Consider the following 20,729-nt stretch of genomic DNA (forward strand, 5'->3'; position numbering starts at 1 on the left):
CTCCTTGCTCTTCTTTCCCACTCACTGCTGATTGCTGTTTCCATTGCTCCTGCTTGCATAACCCATTTTCCAAACTCATCCTGTGCCCTTCTCATTTCCCACCTCCTGAGCTGCCTTTTCTCCAGTCACCCACTTGCAGTGACACCACCCCAGCAAAGCGCGGCCCCTCCGGAGCTGCTTTCCCTGGGCTTGAGCCTTGCCTGCTCTTGTGCAGCTGTGACTCACAGTCAGCAGCCTCTGCACACACTGTGTCATCCCTGCCAAGCCCTTGGAGTCCAGAGGCACTGCAGGTACCTCAGAGGGACAGCTGGGCTAACACAAATCCAACATTTTGCCTTTTGCTGCCCAAAGAATCTCTTGCTTGGGCAGCAGGAAAACCAAGGGAAACCTTGGAGCACAAGCTTTTAATGTTTGGTACCTGGAGATGTTTGGACCTATGTACTTGCATGGTTTTTTAAATGTTCAAATGAATATTGAGAGTTGAAAACCTGGCTTTGCCAGGCTGAGACAGGGGAGATATCTTGTTATAGCATTTGCTTTGTCACATAAAGAGAGTCAAGAGATGCAGTTCTGGACCTGGTTTTTAACATTCAGGTCAATTTGAATGCAAGTATTGTTCTTGATTGCAAATGAACATTTGTATTTCCCTAGGAGAAAAGTTGTGCACTTGTAGTCCTAGATGAATGCAGAGGCTTTGGGAGTCCTGAACAGACAGGTATTTTATGCTCAAACTCAAGTAAGTGAGTGACTTAAAAATAGTCTGCATAATTTAAGCATGTTTTCATGAAGGGAAGGTAGTTTGTATGTGAGCTCAGAGGCTAAGTTCCTTCCAGGATATATATATGGAAAGCAGAGAAGTAGGCTGCCTTGTTTTGAACCTTTGAAAGGGATATGCAAACTGGCAGGGTAATATCTTCAGGATATCTTTTTGGTAAGTAGCTCTGTGCTCAGTTCCTTTTTGAATGCTCTTGCCTTAGCCCTGCTTGCTCTCTTCTGTATTTCAGTTGGCTCATTTGTCCTAGCAGACATTTATTTCAGTGATGTATTTTCTTTTTGGCCCTGAAACTTTAAGGCAAGAGGAGGCAATTTACAAGAAAAATCACTTTATCCAGATTAATGACTGCTGCGCTTGACTGTTATCATAGCGGTTTTAGCTAGGGTTTCTTTTTTTTTTTTTTCTGTTGGAGTGAGAAAGCAGAAACCTCTTCTCAGAAATTTCTTCTGTCTGAAATTGCCATTGTGGAGAGATATCAGGTTGGTCCAGAGAAAAGCGAGTACCTTCATGCAGTCAGAGGAAAGGCTGTATGTGTAGGAGGTGTGGTTGAGTTGTGCTTTAAATGTTAGCAAGTAAAAAGCCACTCATTGCCAATGGGTTCAGATGAAGGGCCAGCACTGGGTCTTAGAGGTGGGAATTCACTCCTGAAAGCTGAGTTTACAGAGGAGGAAACACAGATATTCATTTCTAGCAGGAAACAGGCAGAATGTAACTGAACTGCAAAACCAACTCCTGCTCTTGCAGTGGTGTGAACTCAGAAGTAGCTGGTGGTGTTACTGAAGCCTAAAGTCAGAATCTACCCACATGTATAGTTTTAATGCTCTAATAAGATATGTACCTCCTGTAGGGAGAGGGGGCAGGCTTGAAGGAATTAATGTTTTAATCATAATGCCTGAGCAAAAGCTCCTTAACTGCAAGGCAGCTGGGAGGATGTGGTAAATTTCTTGTAGGATTCAATGCAACAGCTTCTGAGATTTTCCACTTCTCTTGTTTTCCTCTCTCCCTTGTGTTGTCAGAGCTGCCACTGCTGTGCAAGGGGAAATCTGAGGTCAAACAGATCTTAAGCTTTAGAGCATCTCCTGAAGGGTAGTGGATGGAAAGCAGGGTTCTGTTTCTGAAGGGTTTATAGAAGTCACCCAGAAGACATGGTTACCTCAAATCAGAATGAGCAGAGAATGCTAAATGAAAATGAGAGTGGGGAATGTAAAAAGGTAGCACAGAAAGACAGTTTTACGCAGCCTGTTCTCTAAGGATCAGATATATGCAAAGTGCAGTGGAAGGTGAAGACCTACATGGGATTTACAGGGCTGAATTGTTGCTATTCCTTATGGTAATGGAGAATTAGCCTGGGCCCTTGAGTCAGTGTTAAATAAAAAATGGGGCAGATAAATCTTTTTCTGCATTCTTAATATATTGTAAGAGGAAAAGTTGTTCATTAAGCAAATCCTGGATGAATCTGGATCTTACCCCTGGAGGTAAGAAATTTGTCTTCTGAGAATGACGGCATAGAAACAATGTGAGAAAAATAGTTCTTGGGAGAAACTAAAGCAGAAATCAAGTACATAATGCTGTATCAAGGACTACAAAGGAGTTCTCTAATTATGTACAAATTGAGATTATCAGCCTTTTCTCTATTCCTAAAACACAGCTTGAGGTCTTCCTTGTTTTTCTTTTGGAGCACAGTTTTGTGACGACAAGGTCCAGCTGCAGTTGGGGATTTTTGTGTATAATTTAGCACTTACCAGAGCCATGAATCTTTCTTCTGGGTTTTTTTGGGTTTAGTCTCTACATCCTCCAGACTGTAGGGATACTATTTCTTTACCTTTCCATTCCCATCAGCAGTTGCAGATGCTGTAACTTGCCTAGAAGACTGCCAGCTCTTTTGAAGTTCCTCATGTGACGATAAAGGTGTGTATCCTTCCTTTACAGAAGTACTTTACCAAAAAAGCTCAGGCAGCTAGAATGCTCTTGGCACTTAGTTCATAGTTGTCATTTGTAGCATCTAAAATGAAACTTAATCCCATTGTGTTTCTCAGTTCTTACTGGTGCATGTTTTGTGTGGCAAACCAAGTGCGACTCGGACACCTGGATTTCCTTCAGTTTCGTATCAGGTGGACTGGTGTGGCTCAGTGAAGAACAAGTGAAGGACGGGGCCCAAAGAAGTAAGAAAAACTGAATTCATTTAATCAGCTAAAAAGACAAACATTTATTATTGTTGAGGAGGGAAAAGGAAGATACCTAGATCATTAAAGGGGTTTTTAATCTTCCCTTGTAAAATTACTAATGGTGTGAATTCTTTAGACATCGGTTGTATCAAGTGTTTGCAGGCTTCATTTATTATCTACTAACCAAAATTAGCATTGTAGAACCAAAGCAATACCAAGCTTTTCTCCTACATTTCTGTTGAGAACACTGTATTTATTCAAGATTTTAGAAGCAAGTCTCTGGAAACCCCTGATTGCTTCAGAAAAGGATTCCCCTTTACACTATACAGCAGGCACTGAAACCATGATACAAAATTTATTTTCATGCTAGAATTGTTTTGCATAACATTGTGCATGCATTTTACTCAGTACTAAATTGCATACAATGCTGTTGTCTTGTTTCTTAAACTTTGAGACCATTTATACTTGAGTATTTTCCTGATTTTGTACTATAAGTCCCAGTTTTAAAATAACACCTCTTTTGTTTAAAATTCATACTGATTACTTAATATGAACAATTTATGAAGGGTCTTTACGTTGGATCTATACATCAATAAAATACAACATAACCAGAGCTGGAAAATTAACCAGCTGTTACTGTCAGGTCCGAAGGAAGGTCCCATGTGTCACAAGCATGCCAACAAAAACAGACAGGAAAAAGTTTTTCTTATTTTTATACACTTCTAGTTGGATTAAAAGTTCTTGATTTCCATGTTGGTGTGATGAACTGTGAAGGCGTGGTCAATATGACCGATGACTGCCTGATTGCACTTTTTAAAACCATTACTCTGTATCTTGTATACAAAAAGAAGCGATCCATAGCAAAGAAATGTACAGTTTTATAATGTTTTACATTTTGGCTACAACAATGTATGTAAAAGTAAAGAGCTTTGAAAGAAAATATATTAACTTTGCCTTTTTTTTTTCTTTTTTCTCCTTAATCATACATTTGCAGTGTTTCTCGTGTGTGTGTTTTGTTGTTTTGTTTTGGTTTTTTTTTTTTTTTTCATTTTCATTTTTGTCTTCATGCAAGTCATGCTATGGAAAAAAAAATAGATTAAAAAAAAAAAAAAAAGATCTTCTACAGTTTTGTTACATTTTGGCCGTAGAAAAAGCCTGCATCTCTAGTACAACTCCAGAACCACGAAGAATCATCCATAAAACCTGCATGGAGCGAGTTAACTTTGTCCAAATGAGAAGGTCTTCTATGCCTGCACAGTTCCACAGAGATGTTTATTAGCCATCAATGTTCATCTCCATCTTGCCTTGTCAGGTCACTCTGACTGCCTCTGTTGGCATATATTTAGCAATGACTGGACTTTCTTTGCAAAGATCTGCATGTAAAGAATACAATCAGTACTTGAGCTTCTTCCCTGCGCTTTTCACATCAAGCTCGGCATCTTAGTGTTAAAGGAAGGAGGAAAAGGTGAAATAGCTACATGCAGAGGCAGCCATATTCTTCTTCAACAGGATTTTTTTTTCCCATGCAGTCAGCCAGACTGAGACCTCTCTACAGTGTGTCTGAGTATTGCTTTCAGCTTAAAATAGGTGCCCATGCAAAGTTTCATCCTACTGTGCTTGTTTGCTCAAACTCCTGCAGGGTTCCTATGGCTCAAAAATATCCTGAGAAAAGCAAAATCTTCCATCGTTGGCATGTTTCAGCATCGACTAAACGCCTAACCCATTCCACACAGAGCCAGTAGATCCACCATTAGCCACAATAAGCATATGCCAGCAGGATGCACCAGGAAGGAAGCCATCTGGTGCATCTACCCTTCATCCTATGTACTGATACCATGCAGCACGTATGGCCCACCAGTACTACGCCAATGCCTGCCTATTGTCATCTGAGTGCTATTTAGGAGTGTTGTCACCTAAGCATCAGAAGTAACACCGTTTGCAGCGGGTGCTACTGTGAGACATTGCATCTTCAGACTTAGTCACCTGGACTATATGCAACATCGCATAGGCTAATTGAAATAAAGCTTTTTAGACCATTCTCTGCTACTGATCCATGCTACAAAATAGATGGGATGGGAGACCAAGAACGTCTCACTGGGCTAGGAGAGCTGTAGGGCGCAGACACTGAGGATAATCCTATCGCTTTTCCACTTATGCCAGCTATGCTGTTAAGGCTCCGTGACATTTCGTAACCTTCATTTAAAAGAAAAATGCAGAGTACAGCATTGGATCAATGACAGAATGGACTAAGAATGAGGTCAACATTGTAGCCAGTTCAATAGCATCTGCATGCATGGACATGCCGAGAGTAGTATCGCTTGCAACATGACTCAGAAGGCCGTTGAAATACAGAAAAAAGTTTAAAATATATACATGTTTTAAAAAAATCATCATTTCTCAAGATGGTCAGGCTATGTAATTGATCCTACAGGCAGCAACATGGTTGTACCCTAAAAAAAAGAAGAGTCAGTGGGAGGGATTTTCTATGTTCCCGTCATACACTCACACATACCTCTCCCTTCCACTTCATGCATTGTGACCACAGGCAAAATTAAGGTTTGTGGTATCTTTGTGGGGCAGGAGGGGGGACAAGCAAAATCCACAGAATTGAATGTGTTGCTATAGAGATACTACTCCTTTGTTCTCAGCATGAAAAAAAAAAAAAAAAAAAAAAAAGAAAGAAAAGAAATGAAAAAGAAAGAAAACAAAATTGCATGCATTCAGTTTCCCTCCCTCCCTCCCCCCTTTCTTTTTCAGGCATGCACGTAAACAGCTCAGCAAGTGTACAGAGAGTTGCACAAACTATGGATGAAATTCTGTTGGAACAACAATTAAGATGCTCTCAACATGTTTCAAACAGGCCAACAATATGCTGACGTATATTACTCTTTAGCCAACCAGCCTCTGTTTCATTCAGGAACGAGAGGAGGTTGCAGTGCATCGTGAAAACCATACATTCCCCATCCCAAAGGATGTGCCATTTGGAGTGTTCCCCTGATCCACTGGAACCACCTGAACTCGCCCAGGCTGAATGAACACGGCCAATGCTTATCCAATACAGAATCAAGTAAAACGCTTTGCTACAAAGGTAAATTTTAGAGGATATACTTTCATATGAAAGTTTTGTGGTCCTACTATATCTTTGTTGATGATAAGCTTTAGACTTATAAATACATACACTATCTATAACTGGCATTTACTATAACTATTGCCCATCATACAATGGCACATGGGAATTCTATACTCCATACTCAGGGTATGGTTATGTCATACAATCTTTGCAGTTTTAAAATATTGACTCTATCTTATACTATGTACAGTACATCAGTGGTAAACACTGATTTGAAGAGAGTGAGTTCTTTTTCAATTTTCCCATTCCTTATCAAACTTTGATGCATATGGATGTAGCTCTAATTTTGGGTTTGTATGGTTGCCTCACATTAAATTATTTAGGCAAAACAGTCTCTCTTAAGAAGGGAGGTTTTTTAATGGGATTTTGCTTCTGTTACTAAATAGTTTGTTCTGACCATTAGCAAACTAAAATGTAGTTACTTCTGAGAGATTCATACCTGTCAGAAGTCTGAGAAACTAACTAATAATGATTTATTTATGAAAGGATTTTAGATGGTTTATTTTCTAATTTTAAGACACCTGTGCCAACACATGTTCATGCTTTTCTTTCTCTATTGAGCTAGCCAGCTACGAATATCCAAATATTTTGTTTTAGCGCTCTGTTAAGGGCACTAAATAATCATTTCACATTTTCTTGAGTACGTTTTTGCTTTTGTGTTTTATCTCTTCTGTCTGCCACCTCCAAGTCTGTGCTCTTCAGAGTCTGGTAAGCTCTGTGAGCTTTCCAAGTGGCAAACTTTCATTGCTATGATACATTAATTGGTCTCTCTTTAGAGGATGGGCTCATTTAAGGACATTCTCCACTAAAGCTTCCTGCACCAGCTGAAGTGGAAGATTCAACTGCCTAGCATAGCTGCATGGGGTAGTTACAGCTCCTCAGGCTTTTCTTTCTGAAATGAATAGGTTAGGAACTCCAAATGCAGACATCAGGTGGTGGTTTCCAGCCCAAACGTGCATCTCTACAGCAAGCGCACTATCGCGTGCTACAGCTAAGCTGACTTTCCCTTCGTTACTTAAACCAGCTGCTAGCTACGTGGTCACAGGGCCCCAGCTACATACCCTTTCTTATTCCTCCATCAGGCGGGCAGGGATATTCCCCGGTTGATAAGAGGAAGCAGGGTCCATATCTCTCCCGAGTGCCAGAGCGGGTAAAGGGCAGGCCCTCATCAGGCGTAATAGCCTGGTCTATGTGGGGACAGTCTTCGTTTGCCAGCGCCGCCTTGGCCACCTCACCATTCAGTTTCGAATCTTCAAACATATAAGCAGAAGGCTATTGAAACACTATGCACTGTTTATTAGAGTTCCAGCTGCAAATTAAGGGTTCACAGCTAAAGACTTCTATAGCGACACTCTAAAAGGTAGCACATCTGTCCTAGACACTGCGTTCGTGTGCACTGCACCAAAATAAAATAAAGTCTGTTAAGTGGGAGGAGAAACAAAAGGTGATCCCGTTAGGTGTGACAGCAGCCACCTGTAGGTCCGCACTGAGGGGCCCTTTCAGAAAGGGGCGTGCAGTGGTTCCTAGTCCTGCGAGCAGAAGACTACGGTTAGAAATCAGAGTATGTTTTTGCATGGCATCGGATGGTGCATGGATGACCTGCTGGCCATGGAGCCTACTGTCGCTCAGAGCTCTGGAGAGGCAGTGGACTGAGAGTTGTGGTTTACTATTTGAGTATATTCTGTTTGTGCTGGTTTACACCCGTGTGCGGTGTTACTGAGGGGGAAATTCCTGCTCTTCCCCTCCCCAAAATTTACCCAGATGGTTTTACAGCATTTCTGGTATCAGTCATGCAGAATGGCTGCACACGTTTTAGACACACAGAGTACGTTACGTATGGAAATACGACAGCAGAACGTGGATTTAAAGAAAACCCAATCCATTTTCTGATGTTCTCCTCTGAAACACATACAGTATTTGCAATGCCAGCACAGGACACTACGTACACAAAACACTACAGCAGGCCATGAATTTGGAAACTAGGTAGAGTAAAATTTACTCTTGGTTGTAAATAATGAAAATAGGTTGTCAGATTTGCCCATTTTGCTCCACACATTCCCATGAGGATAGACTGAGAGTCATGTTTTCTCTGTGTGACTGATTTTTACAGTTACAAAACAATTTAAAGTGCTATTTAGTGTAGGATTTTTTTTTTTTTAGGGTTTTAAAGTGCAAATTAGTGTATTGAGAATATACTCGAAATATGGCACAGCTCAACATGAGTATTTTGGTTGAAGGGAAGGAAAAACAGTCAGAACGTGCTTTCTGAAGCTCCACAAATGCTGAGATACGTTAGCTGAGTGGCACTGGCAGCATCCTACACCTCGGTTGCACAATGCTTATTACCTAGACACTGTAAGGCAATGGGTGATCCTGCAAGTCTTTTAGGAAAGAAACTCAATGGTAGACTTAATTTCAGGTCCCCTTCTACATTCATATGCTAGCTTGTTTTAAATGCTGTATAATATTGTCATTTATTTTGCAATTATTTTGAAGCCGACTAATAAAACAAGCCCCAAAGAAAAAAAAAGTTAGGTAGGGTTTAGAGGCGTGATTGATCCTGTGATGGAGAACAGATGAGAGTAGAAGGCAGAAGTGTTTTCAAGTTATGTTTGTTACTTTGCAAACACACACACACACACACACATACATGACACATATAATGCATCTATCAGGCACCAGTAATTGCATTCTAGGCCTTTTCTTTCCTTTCTGTTTATATGTCACTGATTTGTCACAACATGAATAGTCTTTGCTGCACATCTCACCTCTGCCTCCATTTTGTGCAGAATCAGCCAATTATTTCCCCCGAGAGGGATGTAGTAATGTTTTGTTCTGTTCTGTGAGCAATGAAGTAAATAGATCTCTCAACACATTTAAAAATGTGGCAAAAGCTATAAGGGATTTTAATACTTGTGGACACTAACTTCAATAGGATTGTACAGTTTTAAGGTTTCACTGAGTTGCAATTCCTTTCTGCTCATAATAATCACTGCTATTTAATACCACTCTGAACAAAAACCTGGCACGGCTGCCATAGAAACCGTGACACTGCAGGTACTGAGCCGTGTATTTAAAAATCACTTAACTGTGTTTGGGGAGAGCTGCAGTCCTCCTGGGGAGGAGCAAAGAACTGGGTTGCTTCATAAGCCTCTACTGCTACAAGCTGGTGGCTCCAATCCTGAAATGAGGGAGGCAGCTGAATCAGCAGAGCTCTGCATTGAAATCTCTGAGACACCCACGGCTGCTCCTGAGCCCAGGTTTGCAAATGAAATTGGTGGTGGTGGAGGGCGAATTGGTCTGTCTCAGGAGCTCAAAACATCTCTGAGCAGAGTCATTGTGGGTCAGGCTGCTCACTGGTAACAGCCATTGATTCTTTTGGAAGCAGTTGCAGGCTCTGTTGTGCTTGAATGGCAACAAAATTGACCTTCTACAAATTAATTTCTTAAATTGCATTATAAATTTCTAGTAGCTTGAGCTGGAACTTGCTCTTACAGCCCCTTCAGGGTCTCTTAGCACTGATGATTTTTCCTCTATGCTTGTTAAAAATCCACAACCTTTTTATTTTATTTCCATTCAAGAGAAAGAGAACAGAGCAGCTGGAGATGTGGGCAAATTACTGAACTATCCTATTAATGTCCTTTGAACATTACAGTCATGGGCCATGCCTTAGGGATCACATTCTGGATAGCCATGCTAATCCACAATGACAATTTGGGTGAATATTTAGGAAGCAGAGAAATTGCCAGCAGAGAACACTGCATCTATTGCTGGTGTATATAAGTAAGTGCTGAGTAGAATAGTTGTGTTCCAAATCACTGGCTACAGCATCTAATTCTCTGGAGGTATGTGGTTAGTCAGTTATGGGAGTAAAGAAAACATAAACATCACTGATGCCATCAGTCCACAGCTAGAAGTTCCCATTGTTTTAACTAGCAGATTGACATGCTGAACAATTTTAGGAAGAAAGTCTAAAGATATAATGAAATTACATTATTTCAGATCGATTTCTTAAATTTCAATTTAATGTTTGCTTTTTCCAAAACTGGCCTTGTGTTTGAGAGAACTCCAAATAAAGAAAAACTAGGCAAACATTGCTGTCTGGAGACTCTGAATCTCATTATACTAATGACAACTATTTCTAGGTGCTTAAAACTTCTAAGGTTTGATTCTGGCCTATCAAATTCACATGAATCCTTCCATCCCTGCTAGCAGAATCTGGATTAGTCTCATGGAGCATTTTTTGTTATTTAGGTTCTGTTCTATGAAGAGAAGTCAATATTATCATTTCTGTTTTACAGATGGGTGAAACTACCATGCAGTGAGGAGACTTGCCTACTGCTATGTAAGAGGTTATTTACAACAAAATCTTCTGACTCTCAGCTTGGCACCTTATCTCCTTAATTGTCCTATCTGTGAATACCTAGCTAACTGCACCAGCTCAAAACATTCTCCTGCAGAGATTTGGCTGAGACACTAAAGAAAATATTCAGCATATTTCCCAGGTGAGTAGTTTGTTTCACAACTACCTCATTTGTGTGGTTTCCACTTGCTTTGTTCTTTCCCTATCTCACCCCTCTTCATTTGTAGAAAAGTATATGAAAATGCCTTGTGTGTTTCGGAGCAAATGCTGGATTTCAAAATATGGGGAAGGGATTCTAAAAAATATCCCTGGATTTTTCATTAGTGTACTCTGCTTTTTGTGGAGAAGCACAGTAGAGCTGCCCATGTACCTGCTGTTCCATTACTCATCTCTTTTGCCACAGCAAATGGCTGCAAATTGTTGCAGTGTTTTTACCAGTGTTGCTGGTTTTGGTTATAAGCAAAAGTCTGGCACTGACTCTCCAACTGTTTGAATGCACCTTATGTTCAGAGTATCAGTGGACATAATTGTATGGTACATTTATTGATTTATGCTTAGAAATGTGGCACTTGCACTGAAATGGTTCTTGCACAGGGAAAGTCACCCCAGTCTTCTTCCCTCGAGCAAACTCTGCCATTCTCCAACAGCTGCCAAGAAACAAGTTCCTGGCCTACCTTCTTACTGTAGGTATTGTCAGAAGTCATGTGTGAGTCAGGCATGGTGGCAATTCTCACTGCTTCATCTCAGGAGTGCAGCTGTGCCCCCCAACCTCCACCTCTTTCACCTCTCCATGTGTCTACAGACCTGTGCAGGGGTCACTCACTCCACAGGCTGCATGAGTTGAAAGGTGCTCTCAGAGGGGATCATTCCCAGTGTTGACAGGATCACTTTGACTGAAACAGGGCTGAGAGAAACCCCACAATTCACAGCATGGAATCCAAGCATAGTCACCCATGAGTCAATGTCTGAATACAAATCTGTGGATAGATTTCTCCTCGTTCTGCTGAAGATGTGGGGTTTTCTCAGCTCTAGATCAGAAACACAGTGATTAAGAGACATAGTTTTGGTTTTTTGGTCAAATGAGGCCATTGACAGTCTCCTCCAGAAGAACAGAGACTATCTTGCTCCTACCCTTGTTTAAAGATTGAAAGAGATAAGGACAGAGCAGAGTACCTACAACTTTCCTAAGCTGACATTGGGTGCCTTCAGAGCTTTGCAGCCTGTTACAAGGGAAGGGTTTGACAGGCAGGAATCAGGCAGGAGCAGCTGAGAACAGGGCCAGGAAAGTAAGTTGTTTAAAAGATGAAGATCTTGCTTCTGGGGAAATCTTCTCTAAGTAAAGTTACATTTCACATCCTCACCTCATGTAAAAAAAAAAAAATAACCTACCACTTCTCTAGATCTCAACTGTGCTCTTATAGTCCTGATCCAAGCCTGGTACTGCCATTATTACTGTCTGTGAGTAGTCCCACTCCTGATCAATGAGTGTCCTTTGGTTCTTTTTCAGAACATGAGGGTCATTTTCACTTTATATGTGTCACTAACTCTAATGTTTACAGTAGCTGCCTGAAGTGTTTCATGAAGAAGGATCTCCATGAGGTACCCTAACAGCAGAGACCTTTATCCAGCTGGCTCCCTGAAGAAAGTATTAGTATATATTCCGTGAGTTAATTAGTCTGTTGTATTTCAGTCCTATCACCCTCTCCTGGTGGTGTAAAAGCCTTGTTACTGTGGCAAACATTAGCTGTGTCATACCCTGCTGGCAGTGGGGAACTCTTCTTGGGATGATGGGTTTCCCTGGCTCTTGGGCTCGTGACAGAAAGCTACAGGAACAGGGGTGGCACGGCTGAGGTGAGGGTGGAGAATTGCTGTGCTCTAGCTTTTCTTAGCTACAAGCCTATTATCTGCAAGTGGGAAGTAGAACAGCCGTGAGGCTGCTGGAGGACAGATTTTCCCAGCTGTCTTTTTCTTAAAAAGAAGAAGAATTAAAAAAAAAAGGCAAGGATTTTACATTCCTTTTTGCATCCTGGTTTTGCAGCACCATTTTTGCCTGATACTTCTTGTGCTAAGCAAATGATTATGATGAAATTAGGAGTAGGAATTCAAGTATTCAAAGATATTTACTTTGATTTGCGGAGGAGTTAAGAGCTGCTCGCTATCTGAAAATATCCATTGACTTTTTATCCCTAGATTTTACTTCCCTAGTCAGCCAAGTAGGGAATATACCTCACTGGACCTGTTGTTTGTGAACAGAGGAGGACTTGTGGGTGACGTGATGGCTGGAAGTTGTTTTGGCAACAAGGATCACAAAATAGTAATTTTTGGTTCCCAGAGAGTAAGGAGGGGGTCAGCAGAACTCCCATGTTGAACACTAGGAGCCTGGTTGACAGAGTCCCTTGGGAGGCAATCCTGGAGGGCAAGGAAGTCAGGGAGGCTGGACATTTTTCAATAAGGAAATCCTAAAGGCACAGGAACAGGCTGTCCCTGTGTACCAAAGAATGAGCCAGTGGAAGGAGATCAGCCTGGCTGAGTAGGACTGAGCTGTTGAACAGGCTGGGGCTCAGGAAAAATAAGGGCAACTTTCACCTTTAGAAGATGGGGTGGGCAGGAAAACTGCAGGAATGTTATCAGGTCATGCAGGGTGAAAATTTGAATAATATTAGAACTCAATCTGGCCACTACCATAAATGACAATAAAAGTCTTTCTATAAATACATTAGCAACAAAAAGAGGGCTAAGGAGAATCTCTAACCTTTATTGGTTGTGGGGGGATATAGGGTGAGGAAAAGACTGAGCTGTGTAATGCCTTCTTTGCAAGAGTCTTTAATACTCAGGCTAATTTTATTCTGGGTGCTCAGTCCCCTGAGCTGTAAGACAGGAATGGGGAGCAGAATGAAGCTCCCACAGTCCAAGGGAAATGGTCATTGAGCAGTGAGACACACAGGTTTTCAGGCCAGAGGGGTCCACCCAAAGGTACCGAGGGAGCTCATGGAAATGCTCAATGAGCCCCTTTTCATCCTTCATCAGCAGCACTGGTGCACTGGGGAGGTTGGCAAATGTGACACTGAGCTACAAGAGTGGCCAGAAGGAGGATCTGGGGAGACCCTGGTGTCCAGGGAGGTCCTGGAGCAGATTGTCCTGAGTGACCACGTGGCACACGCAGAACAATCGGGGATCAGACCCAGCCAGGGTTTAGGAAACACATCCTGCTTGGCCCACCTGATCTCCTTCTGCAATAAGTGACCCACTTAGCGGATGAGGGAAAAGTTTTTCACAGCATTCTCCTAGAGAAATGGTGTGCTCATAGCTTGGAAAAGTGCACTGTTCACTGGGTAAAAACCTGTCTGGATGGCTGAGAGTGGATCCCATCCAGATGGGAGCCGGGACCAGCAGTGTTCCCAGGGCTCGGTGCTGGGCCCAGTGCTGCTCAATGCCTTTACCCGTGCTCTGGAGCAGGGATGGAGGGCACCCTCAGCAGCTCAGACACACACTCTGGTGGCAGTGCTGCCCTGCAGGGCAGGAAGGCTCTGCAGAGGGATCTGCACAGGCGCAGCCGGGGCTGAGCCCATGGCCAGAGGGGCAGCCAGGCCCAGAGCCAGGCCTGGCCTGGGGCCACAACGGCCCCGACAGGCCACGATGGGCCAGAGGGGCTGGAACCTGCTGGGCACCAAAGCACCTGGGCTGTGACAGCCCTGGGCACGAGCCAGCAGAGCCCAGGGACAAGGAGGACAAGGGCAGCCTGGCCTGGGGCAGCCATGGTGTGGCCAGCAGGAGCAGGGACTGTCCCTTGTGCTGCTGAGGCCACATTGCCAGGGCTGTGTCCAGTTCTGGGCCCGGCAGAGAGGAGCTACAGAGCTGGGGAAGGGTCTGGAGCACAAGTCTTGAAGAGTGGCTGGAGGAGTAGAGAGTGTTTATCCTGCAGAAAAGGAGGCTGAGTGGAGATCTCTACAAGTACCTGCAAGGAGGCTGCAGCCAGGTGGGTCGGCCTCTTCTCTCAAGTAACAAGCAACAGGACAAAAGGAAATACCTTTAAGCTGTAACAGGACAGGTTTAGATTGGCCACTAGGAAATATTTCTTCACCAAAAGGGATGTCCAGCACTGGAACAGGCTGCCAGGGAAGTGGTCAAGTCGCCATCCCTAGGGATATTTAAAAGTTGTGTAGATGTGGCACTGTGGGACATGGTTTAATGGTAGACTTGCAGTGTTGGGTTAGAAGTTGGACTTGATGATCTTAAAGATCTTTTCCAACCTAAAAAATTGTGTTACTCAGTGATTTCTCTCTGAGATGTTGTATGGCAAAGAAATACAGTTAAATTCCCAACTCTCTTGAGTCTCCTTAAGTCAAATTCCAGTCCTGTTAGCAAGTTGTTTCTGTTTTAGTTGCCTGAAGAGTGTTTACTCTGCATTAATATTCATTGTCCACTCATCAATTGCATCAGTTTAAATTACTCTATTTTTTATGCCGGATGTTATGGAAACTCTGCTGTGCTTCTTCAATTATTTAGAGAGAGTCAGAGCATAACAGAAAACCAGGTAGTAAAGGAACTTCACACTGAGACATGCACTTTTCTTGAGTTGGTACATGACTGTAGTGATTTCTGAGCTCCTGACAATTAAGAATAAGCAATAAACTTCATGCTGTCCCTCTAGAAAATGATCAGAATGTTTATCAGCTACTGTTTACCATTCTTTAAAACTAGTTTATGGGAGTACTTGGGGAAGATTGTAAAACAAAATGCTTTGCTCTGGACATCATTCAGCAAAGTAACAATTATGTTTCCGTGCCAGACCATCTTTGGCTACAGAAATCAATTTTATAGGCTGCAGAGCCTCACACAGAATTAAGAAACCTGAATCCCATGGGTAGGGACTCATTTATGTTATTGTTTAATCAGGTCTTTCGAGTGAAAGGGATATAACTATATTAAATTAGAAAAAGAATTATGTAGAAGATATATTAAACCACAGACAAAAGGATGACAAAATGATGAAGTGATGACTTGGAGAGTGTAGAAGGAAGCTTAGCATAGAGAAGAACAGCATAGAAAGTATGGGTTTAAGCCTTTGAAAATGAGCAATGAGATGTTGACATAGGCACCATTGGTTTTCCAATGAGAGTGACAAGAATCCTAGATTGGTAGGTTTGTGAGTATTTTCTTCTGGAGAGTAATAAAAATCAATTTTTTCCCATGCAGACTATCTGAAAAAAAAGAAAGTAATTTGACTAAATAGCTCTATTTTCATACCAAGTACTTACTCTTTGCATTAATACCTCGCATCAGGTTTTGTGTCACAACCTCAGTGAAGTTACCTATAGTCTGTGACATTGCTGGTTCTTTTGCAATAAAGAACTGTACTGTAATCTCCTCGGCTGCCCAACATGGAGCTCGGGTTGATGGGAATTGGAGAAAAACTTCACAGAATAAAATGTGACAGTCTGTAACATACACAAGTTGCAAGCAACGTACAGCAATAACAAGAAAATGTTAACAAACAGAGTGAAAGAGAGAAAGAGAAAAAAGAGAGAAATGTGAACATGTAAAAGAATTAAGATTCCTATATAACAACTTCATTTTAGTTACCCCAATATTCTAAGGCCATTAAAATCAATATCTTTATCTATGTATCTTTATTAGTTTCCTGATTCTTATATTACTGCATATTTTGAAGGTTGTTATCAAGCTCTTCTGCGTGGATCGTACTGAAGGACTTTACACTGGCACGAGAGCAGAATTTAGAATGCTACATGAATTATGCAGAATCCTTCCAACCCAACCTACCTCTTCAACATTTACTCACCACCGTGTCGACCTGGGTCCCTCCAGGAAGCCGTGTCCCCCAGGAAAGGCACTCCAGTGACGGTGGTGACCGTCTCTCCCAGAACTAACTCGGCCAACATAGTGACATCACTCCCAGAGAATATCACCCTTAACAGGTACTACTTCTTGAAGTGAGGTGACAGTATGTTGGCTGCCTAGCTACTGGTACTGCTAGAGAAGTTCAGGAGCTCTAGGAAAGTCGATCCAGTGCATATTGCTATTTACAGGCATTACTGGATATGTGCTTAATGCAGTGCTGAGAACGGTTGCTTCTGGAAATCCTGCATTGCAAAGAGCTCTGGAAGATCATTCCTAGTTTCATCCTGATCCTTCTAGGGGTTTACTTATACCTACTCTGAACATCTGGGAGTCTCACTAACACCAGGGGGGTCATTGCCAGGTCAGGTAGAGGTTGCAGGAAAATGCAGTCAGGTGAGTCACGTTACCATCTTATATTACTGCTCTGACTGAGGAATACAGTATGATGATCTATAGAGTATGGAAGGTGTCTGAGACATGGCATGTGGATGAATGAATACAAAGAATCATGACAGCAGGAATGGTAGAGTGCTTGTTACTTCGGCTTTGTGCTTATAAACAGACAAGCAAGTAAACAAAAGGCTCAGAGAAAATATCCAGCAAGTATAGTCCAAGAGGGATACAAGCAAGTGGACTGGGCACAGAACTGGGACCTCATACCCTACACCTTTTTCCCCCTGCCCTTTTGTAGTAACAAATAAGTGATCTGGTTTAATTGTACTGCAGCAGAAATGCACTTGTTGCACAGAGGTGCCTTTTCTTGTATCTGTCCTGAAAACACCAACCATACTCAACAGAAGGAAGAGATGCCAAGAGTATCTGTTTCATATTCCAGGAATGCATTCTGCACTGGATGGCACGGGAGCTGTGTGCTTGAGAAAGAGGATTTAGCATATTTATATCTGCTTTGTGCTGGAGGATTGGCACAGGTTGACCTTATTTGGCTGAAGTGCTTGTATCTGTGTTTTCCCATGACGAAAAGTGCCTTGTGCTCATTAGGTTATTAAGGCATGAAAACTCCTAAAATTTATTATTTATTTCTGCAATTGATTTTTAGCTTAGTGCAGTCCAGTCCCTAAACACACTCAGTTCTGGCTCTGGCCCACAGGGTTTGTATGGGAAGATTTTCTAATTTTAGAATTTTTTTCATGTCTCACCTAGTGCCAGAGAAAAGCAGGAAACATAAAGCACTGTGCTGGAATACATAGCTCCTCCTTTTTGTTTTCAAATTTCTTGGCTTAGAGGATGTTATTTTTTACTCATATTCAAAAGTCAACAGTAGTACAAGTGACACCCACGGGTTTTATCTCTACAGGAAGTGACAGATGAATAATTGTACAATGAGATATTATGTTGTATTAGTTATAGATTCTGCTTTAGATGTGACCTCCAGCTGTGAGATTGCAGGAATGCCACATGGGGCAGGGGACAAGGAATAGATCCAAAGTGCTTCCACAGAACTGTAGGCACTTAACTACAGAATATTGAGTTAGAGCTGCAGTCACCTGTGATGTCTTATGGAGAAAGGCATCCCCAGTGGATAACTCAGGTCATATATGAGAGGATTACTCTCAGAGGCTGCCTGATTCTTCTTCCAATATAAGGGGGACCTCAGACAAATCAAACTTAAGTTAGATGAGAATATTTGAGTGTTACTCCTTTTGTTTTGAGGTGTTAGTAATTTATCCATTAGATCCCAAAGACTGTCATCAGTGATATCAAGATGTGATCATTACCTCATTTGCTATTTTGGAGTGAGGAGTTTTGGATTTTAAAGACTAGGGAGGCTAAGTATAGTGAGGAAAGAAAAAAGACCTCCTTATTAGCTTTTCTGTTGCCTTTTTAGTATTTTTTATGTCCAACATATTTAAACACCTGAGCTTTTTAAGCTGAAACAGACCTAAACTCTTAGAAGTTACTTAGCTATCTACTGTCCATCTTACAGAGAGGAGCAAAGGTTTTATGACACTAAAATTAGACAAGACATTTTTTTATAATGTTCAGAGACACTTGATCAGAGAATTTGCTTCCCTGTGGTTTGCAGGACCACCACAGTGACTACCTACCTATAGCTTTAACAATGCTTTGCTCTCCATAAAAGCCACCAAGGTTCACAAGCTACAGTGCAATGTTAGGCAGCAGAATGGGCCTCTGACAAAAGCTGCCATGAGTTCCCAGCTCCCACTGAGCACTGGCACTAGAATTACAGTGCTCAGCACACTTCTGACGTTAGAGCCAGTGTGTTGCACAAGGAATACAGGTTATTTAGGTTATGATGACAGAAGAGATGAAAAATGAAGCCCTGAGAAAAGAGCAGCTCCTTCAGAAAGCATGAGTGATAAAGCTGGAGTGGGTAATTCCACATGATTTCTTTAAAAGGAGATCAGCTCTCTCTCAGGAAATTGCATTGAAATATTGGGTTCCTAACATCACAGCTTGTTCCAGTTCATCTGACCATGGGGTACACTGGAGTCACTGCAACTTTGTAGCTCCCTTCTATCAGGGATAAACTTGGATTACTTTAACTGTCCAGACATCAGGATTGTCTAGGAGTGAGTTATTGAAAACTGGCTTTGGGGCAGAGAAGTAAAAGAACCACTGAATGCTTTTCTGAAGCTAAAGTCTGTAATTTCAGATATTTCCCCTCTCCTCTTAGGTGCCTCAATTCCAGTAATTTTTTCTGTATTTTACAGCCATGCAATGAGCAGAGAATTCTGCCACCGGTACACTGTGAAAGAGGCTGCACAGTACATTTGTATGAAGATAGGATATCCTTGTAGTATAGCTTAAGAGAAGCTGCATGCAGAGGGGATCAGAGAGGTGAGAAATTCTTAATTTGGCCATGTTAAAGTCAATATAAACCTTTTGTGTGCTGCTGTTGCATATATATATATGAAAATAATAAAAGGGTGGGATAGATCTCTCAATTAATCCCAATTAACCCATCTCCTTGGCTTATGTATGACAAATACATTCTTTAGATCATTGCTGTGTGGCACCAGACAGTACTGTAGGCATCAAATGAAGTTATGAATTCCACTCACATTCTAACTTTCTTTTACAGTGCTGGGAAGTTACATTCACTGCTTCATCCAGTGACAACTCAGATGGAACCATGCAGTCACCCTCTCCAGCAGGTAAGCACACAGCTCATGTAAGAGGAGGGCTGAGGAACTGGGCAATGCTTTAAAAGCAAAACTGAGAGCTTTTAATATCTGTTTTGCATGTTTTGAGTTGGTCTAACCAACTTGCACCTTAAAATATTTCATTATGTGCTGAATTAAATTATTATACCTGTGAAACAGTGTGAGGCTTGGGACAAAAGTCATGTTTAAGTGAAGCTGTCTTTTCTAGGTTTGGTTTGATTGTTTGGTTGTTTGGGTTTTTTTTTTTTTTTGGCTTGTTGTTGTTTTTGTTTTGTTTTTTTTGTTGTTGTTGTTTTGGGTTTTTTTGTTTGTTTTGTATTTTTTTAAACTTCTGTTATGATATTGACTGTTTAGAATACTCAAGCCTTGAGATAAAAGACACTCCAGCATAGCAGACTGTGGTTGACTGATGCTTATTTAGTTATATTCAACTAGTGGCTTTCCCACAGACCTTTCAAGTAAGCTTCCTCAATTAAATTAAGCCCCATGCCAACTGAAAATATTGGGGTTTACTTCCATTTTCTCTTTGCTGTCCACTTAGCCTGCTAGGTATTTGATTGCAGTGTAGTGATTGTCCTGTACAAAATGATGCCAAAATGAAGCCCTGATCTTGAACAGGGCTTGTAAAAACACTGCAATATAACAACATTAATCCTTGGACATGGAGGTGCTAGAATTTGCTGGGTGTATGTTAAGTAAGGGGATGCACAGTTCTTTATAGTTTGAGATATGCCCAGGTCAAGAAGTTTTGGTCAAATTGGTCAGGTGAAATCTGCTGTTTGGTATCAGGCCTGGCTCCACCAGGCACTCTTTAAGCAGTATCTTGAGAATTTATGGGCAGCAGAAAGTCCTTGAAAACAATGTTTTGTATAGAGGAAATTTCTTCTTTCTTAGTACTGCTGGTGAAGGTCTGCCTGCAGCACTAGCTCTGCCATCCTCTACTCTGAAATGCCTTTGCTCCCCCCTGCTGCTTTCCCAGCCACTCACTGGTGGGGTCAGATGGGATGGAAAACAGGAAGGGTTGCTGCAGGAATTGGAGATACAGTAAAATAAAACTCTGGCATTCTTTGTGTCAGATTAAAACCAAGTGCTGTTAACTAAAGATACCCTCCTGCCAGGTGTAGATTAGCACAGGACTGAGCTGCTGAGAGTGTTGGGGGCAATAAAAAGATTTAATTCAAACCTGCCAAACGTTAAATTCAAAGCATCTTTGCTTTGCCTGCAAATGACCAGAGCATCGTTGGCAGCAGCTGTGCAGCCTGTGGGCAAAGCTCTGCTGTTTGCATGCCTG

The 20,729-nt window shown here is 41.8% G+C and overlaps 1 protein-coding gene across 3 annotated transcripts in view; it reads right to left on the reverse strand.

The window, feature by feature from the left end:
* Positions 1–1,559: 1,559 nt before the first annotated feature.
* The window catches only part of KCNC1 (potassium voltage-gated channel subfamily C member 1), a 107,316-nt gene continuing 88,146 nt past the window's right edge, over positions 1,560–20,729 (reverse strand). The window contains exons 3-4 of one of the 3 annotated variants that reach the window (XM_079308429.1): positions 7,132–7,320; positions 1,560–4,313 (exon numbers count right to left, since the gene is read on the reverse strand). In XM_079308429.1, the coding sequence (XP_079164555.1) occupies positions 4,249–4,313; positions 7,132–7,320 (254 nt within the window). In that variant the 3' untranslated portion in view covers positions 1,560–4,248. Of the gene's footprint in view, positions 5,134–7,131; positions 7,321–20,729 lie in introns of all 3 variants that reach the window. The other 2 variants (XM_079308430.1, XM_079308428.1) reach the window with 2 other exon arrangements.

This window comes from Erithacus rubecula, assembly GCF_903797595.1.
Source record: "Erithacus rubecula genome assembly, chromosome: 6".
In the NCBI taxonomy this organism is placed as follows: Eukaryota; Metazoa; Chordata; class Aves; order Passeriformes; family Muscicapidae; genus Erithacus; species Erithacus rubecula.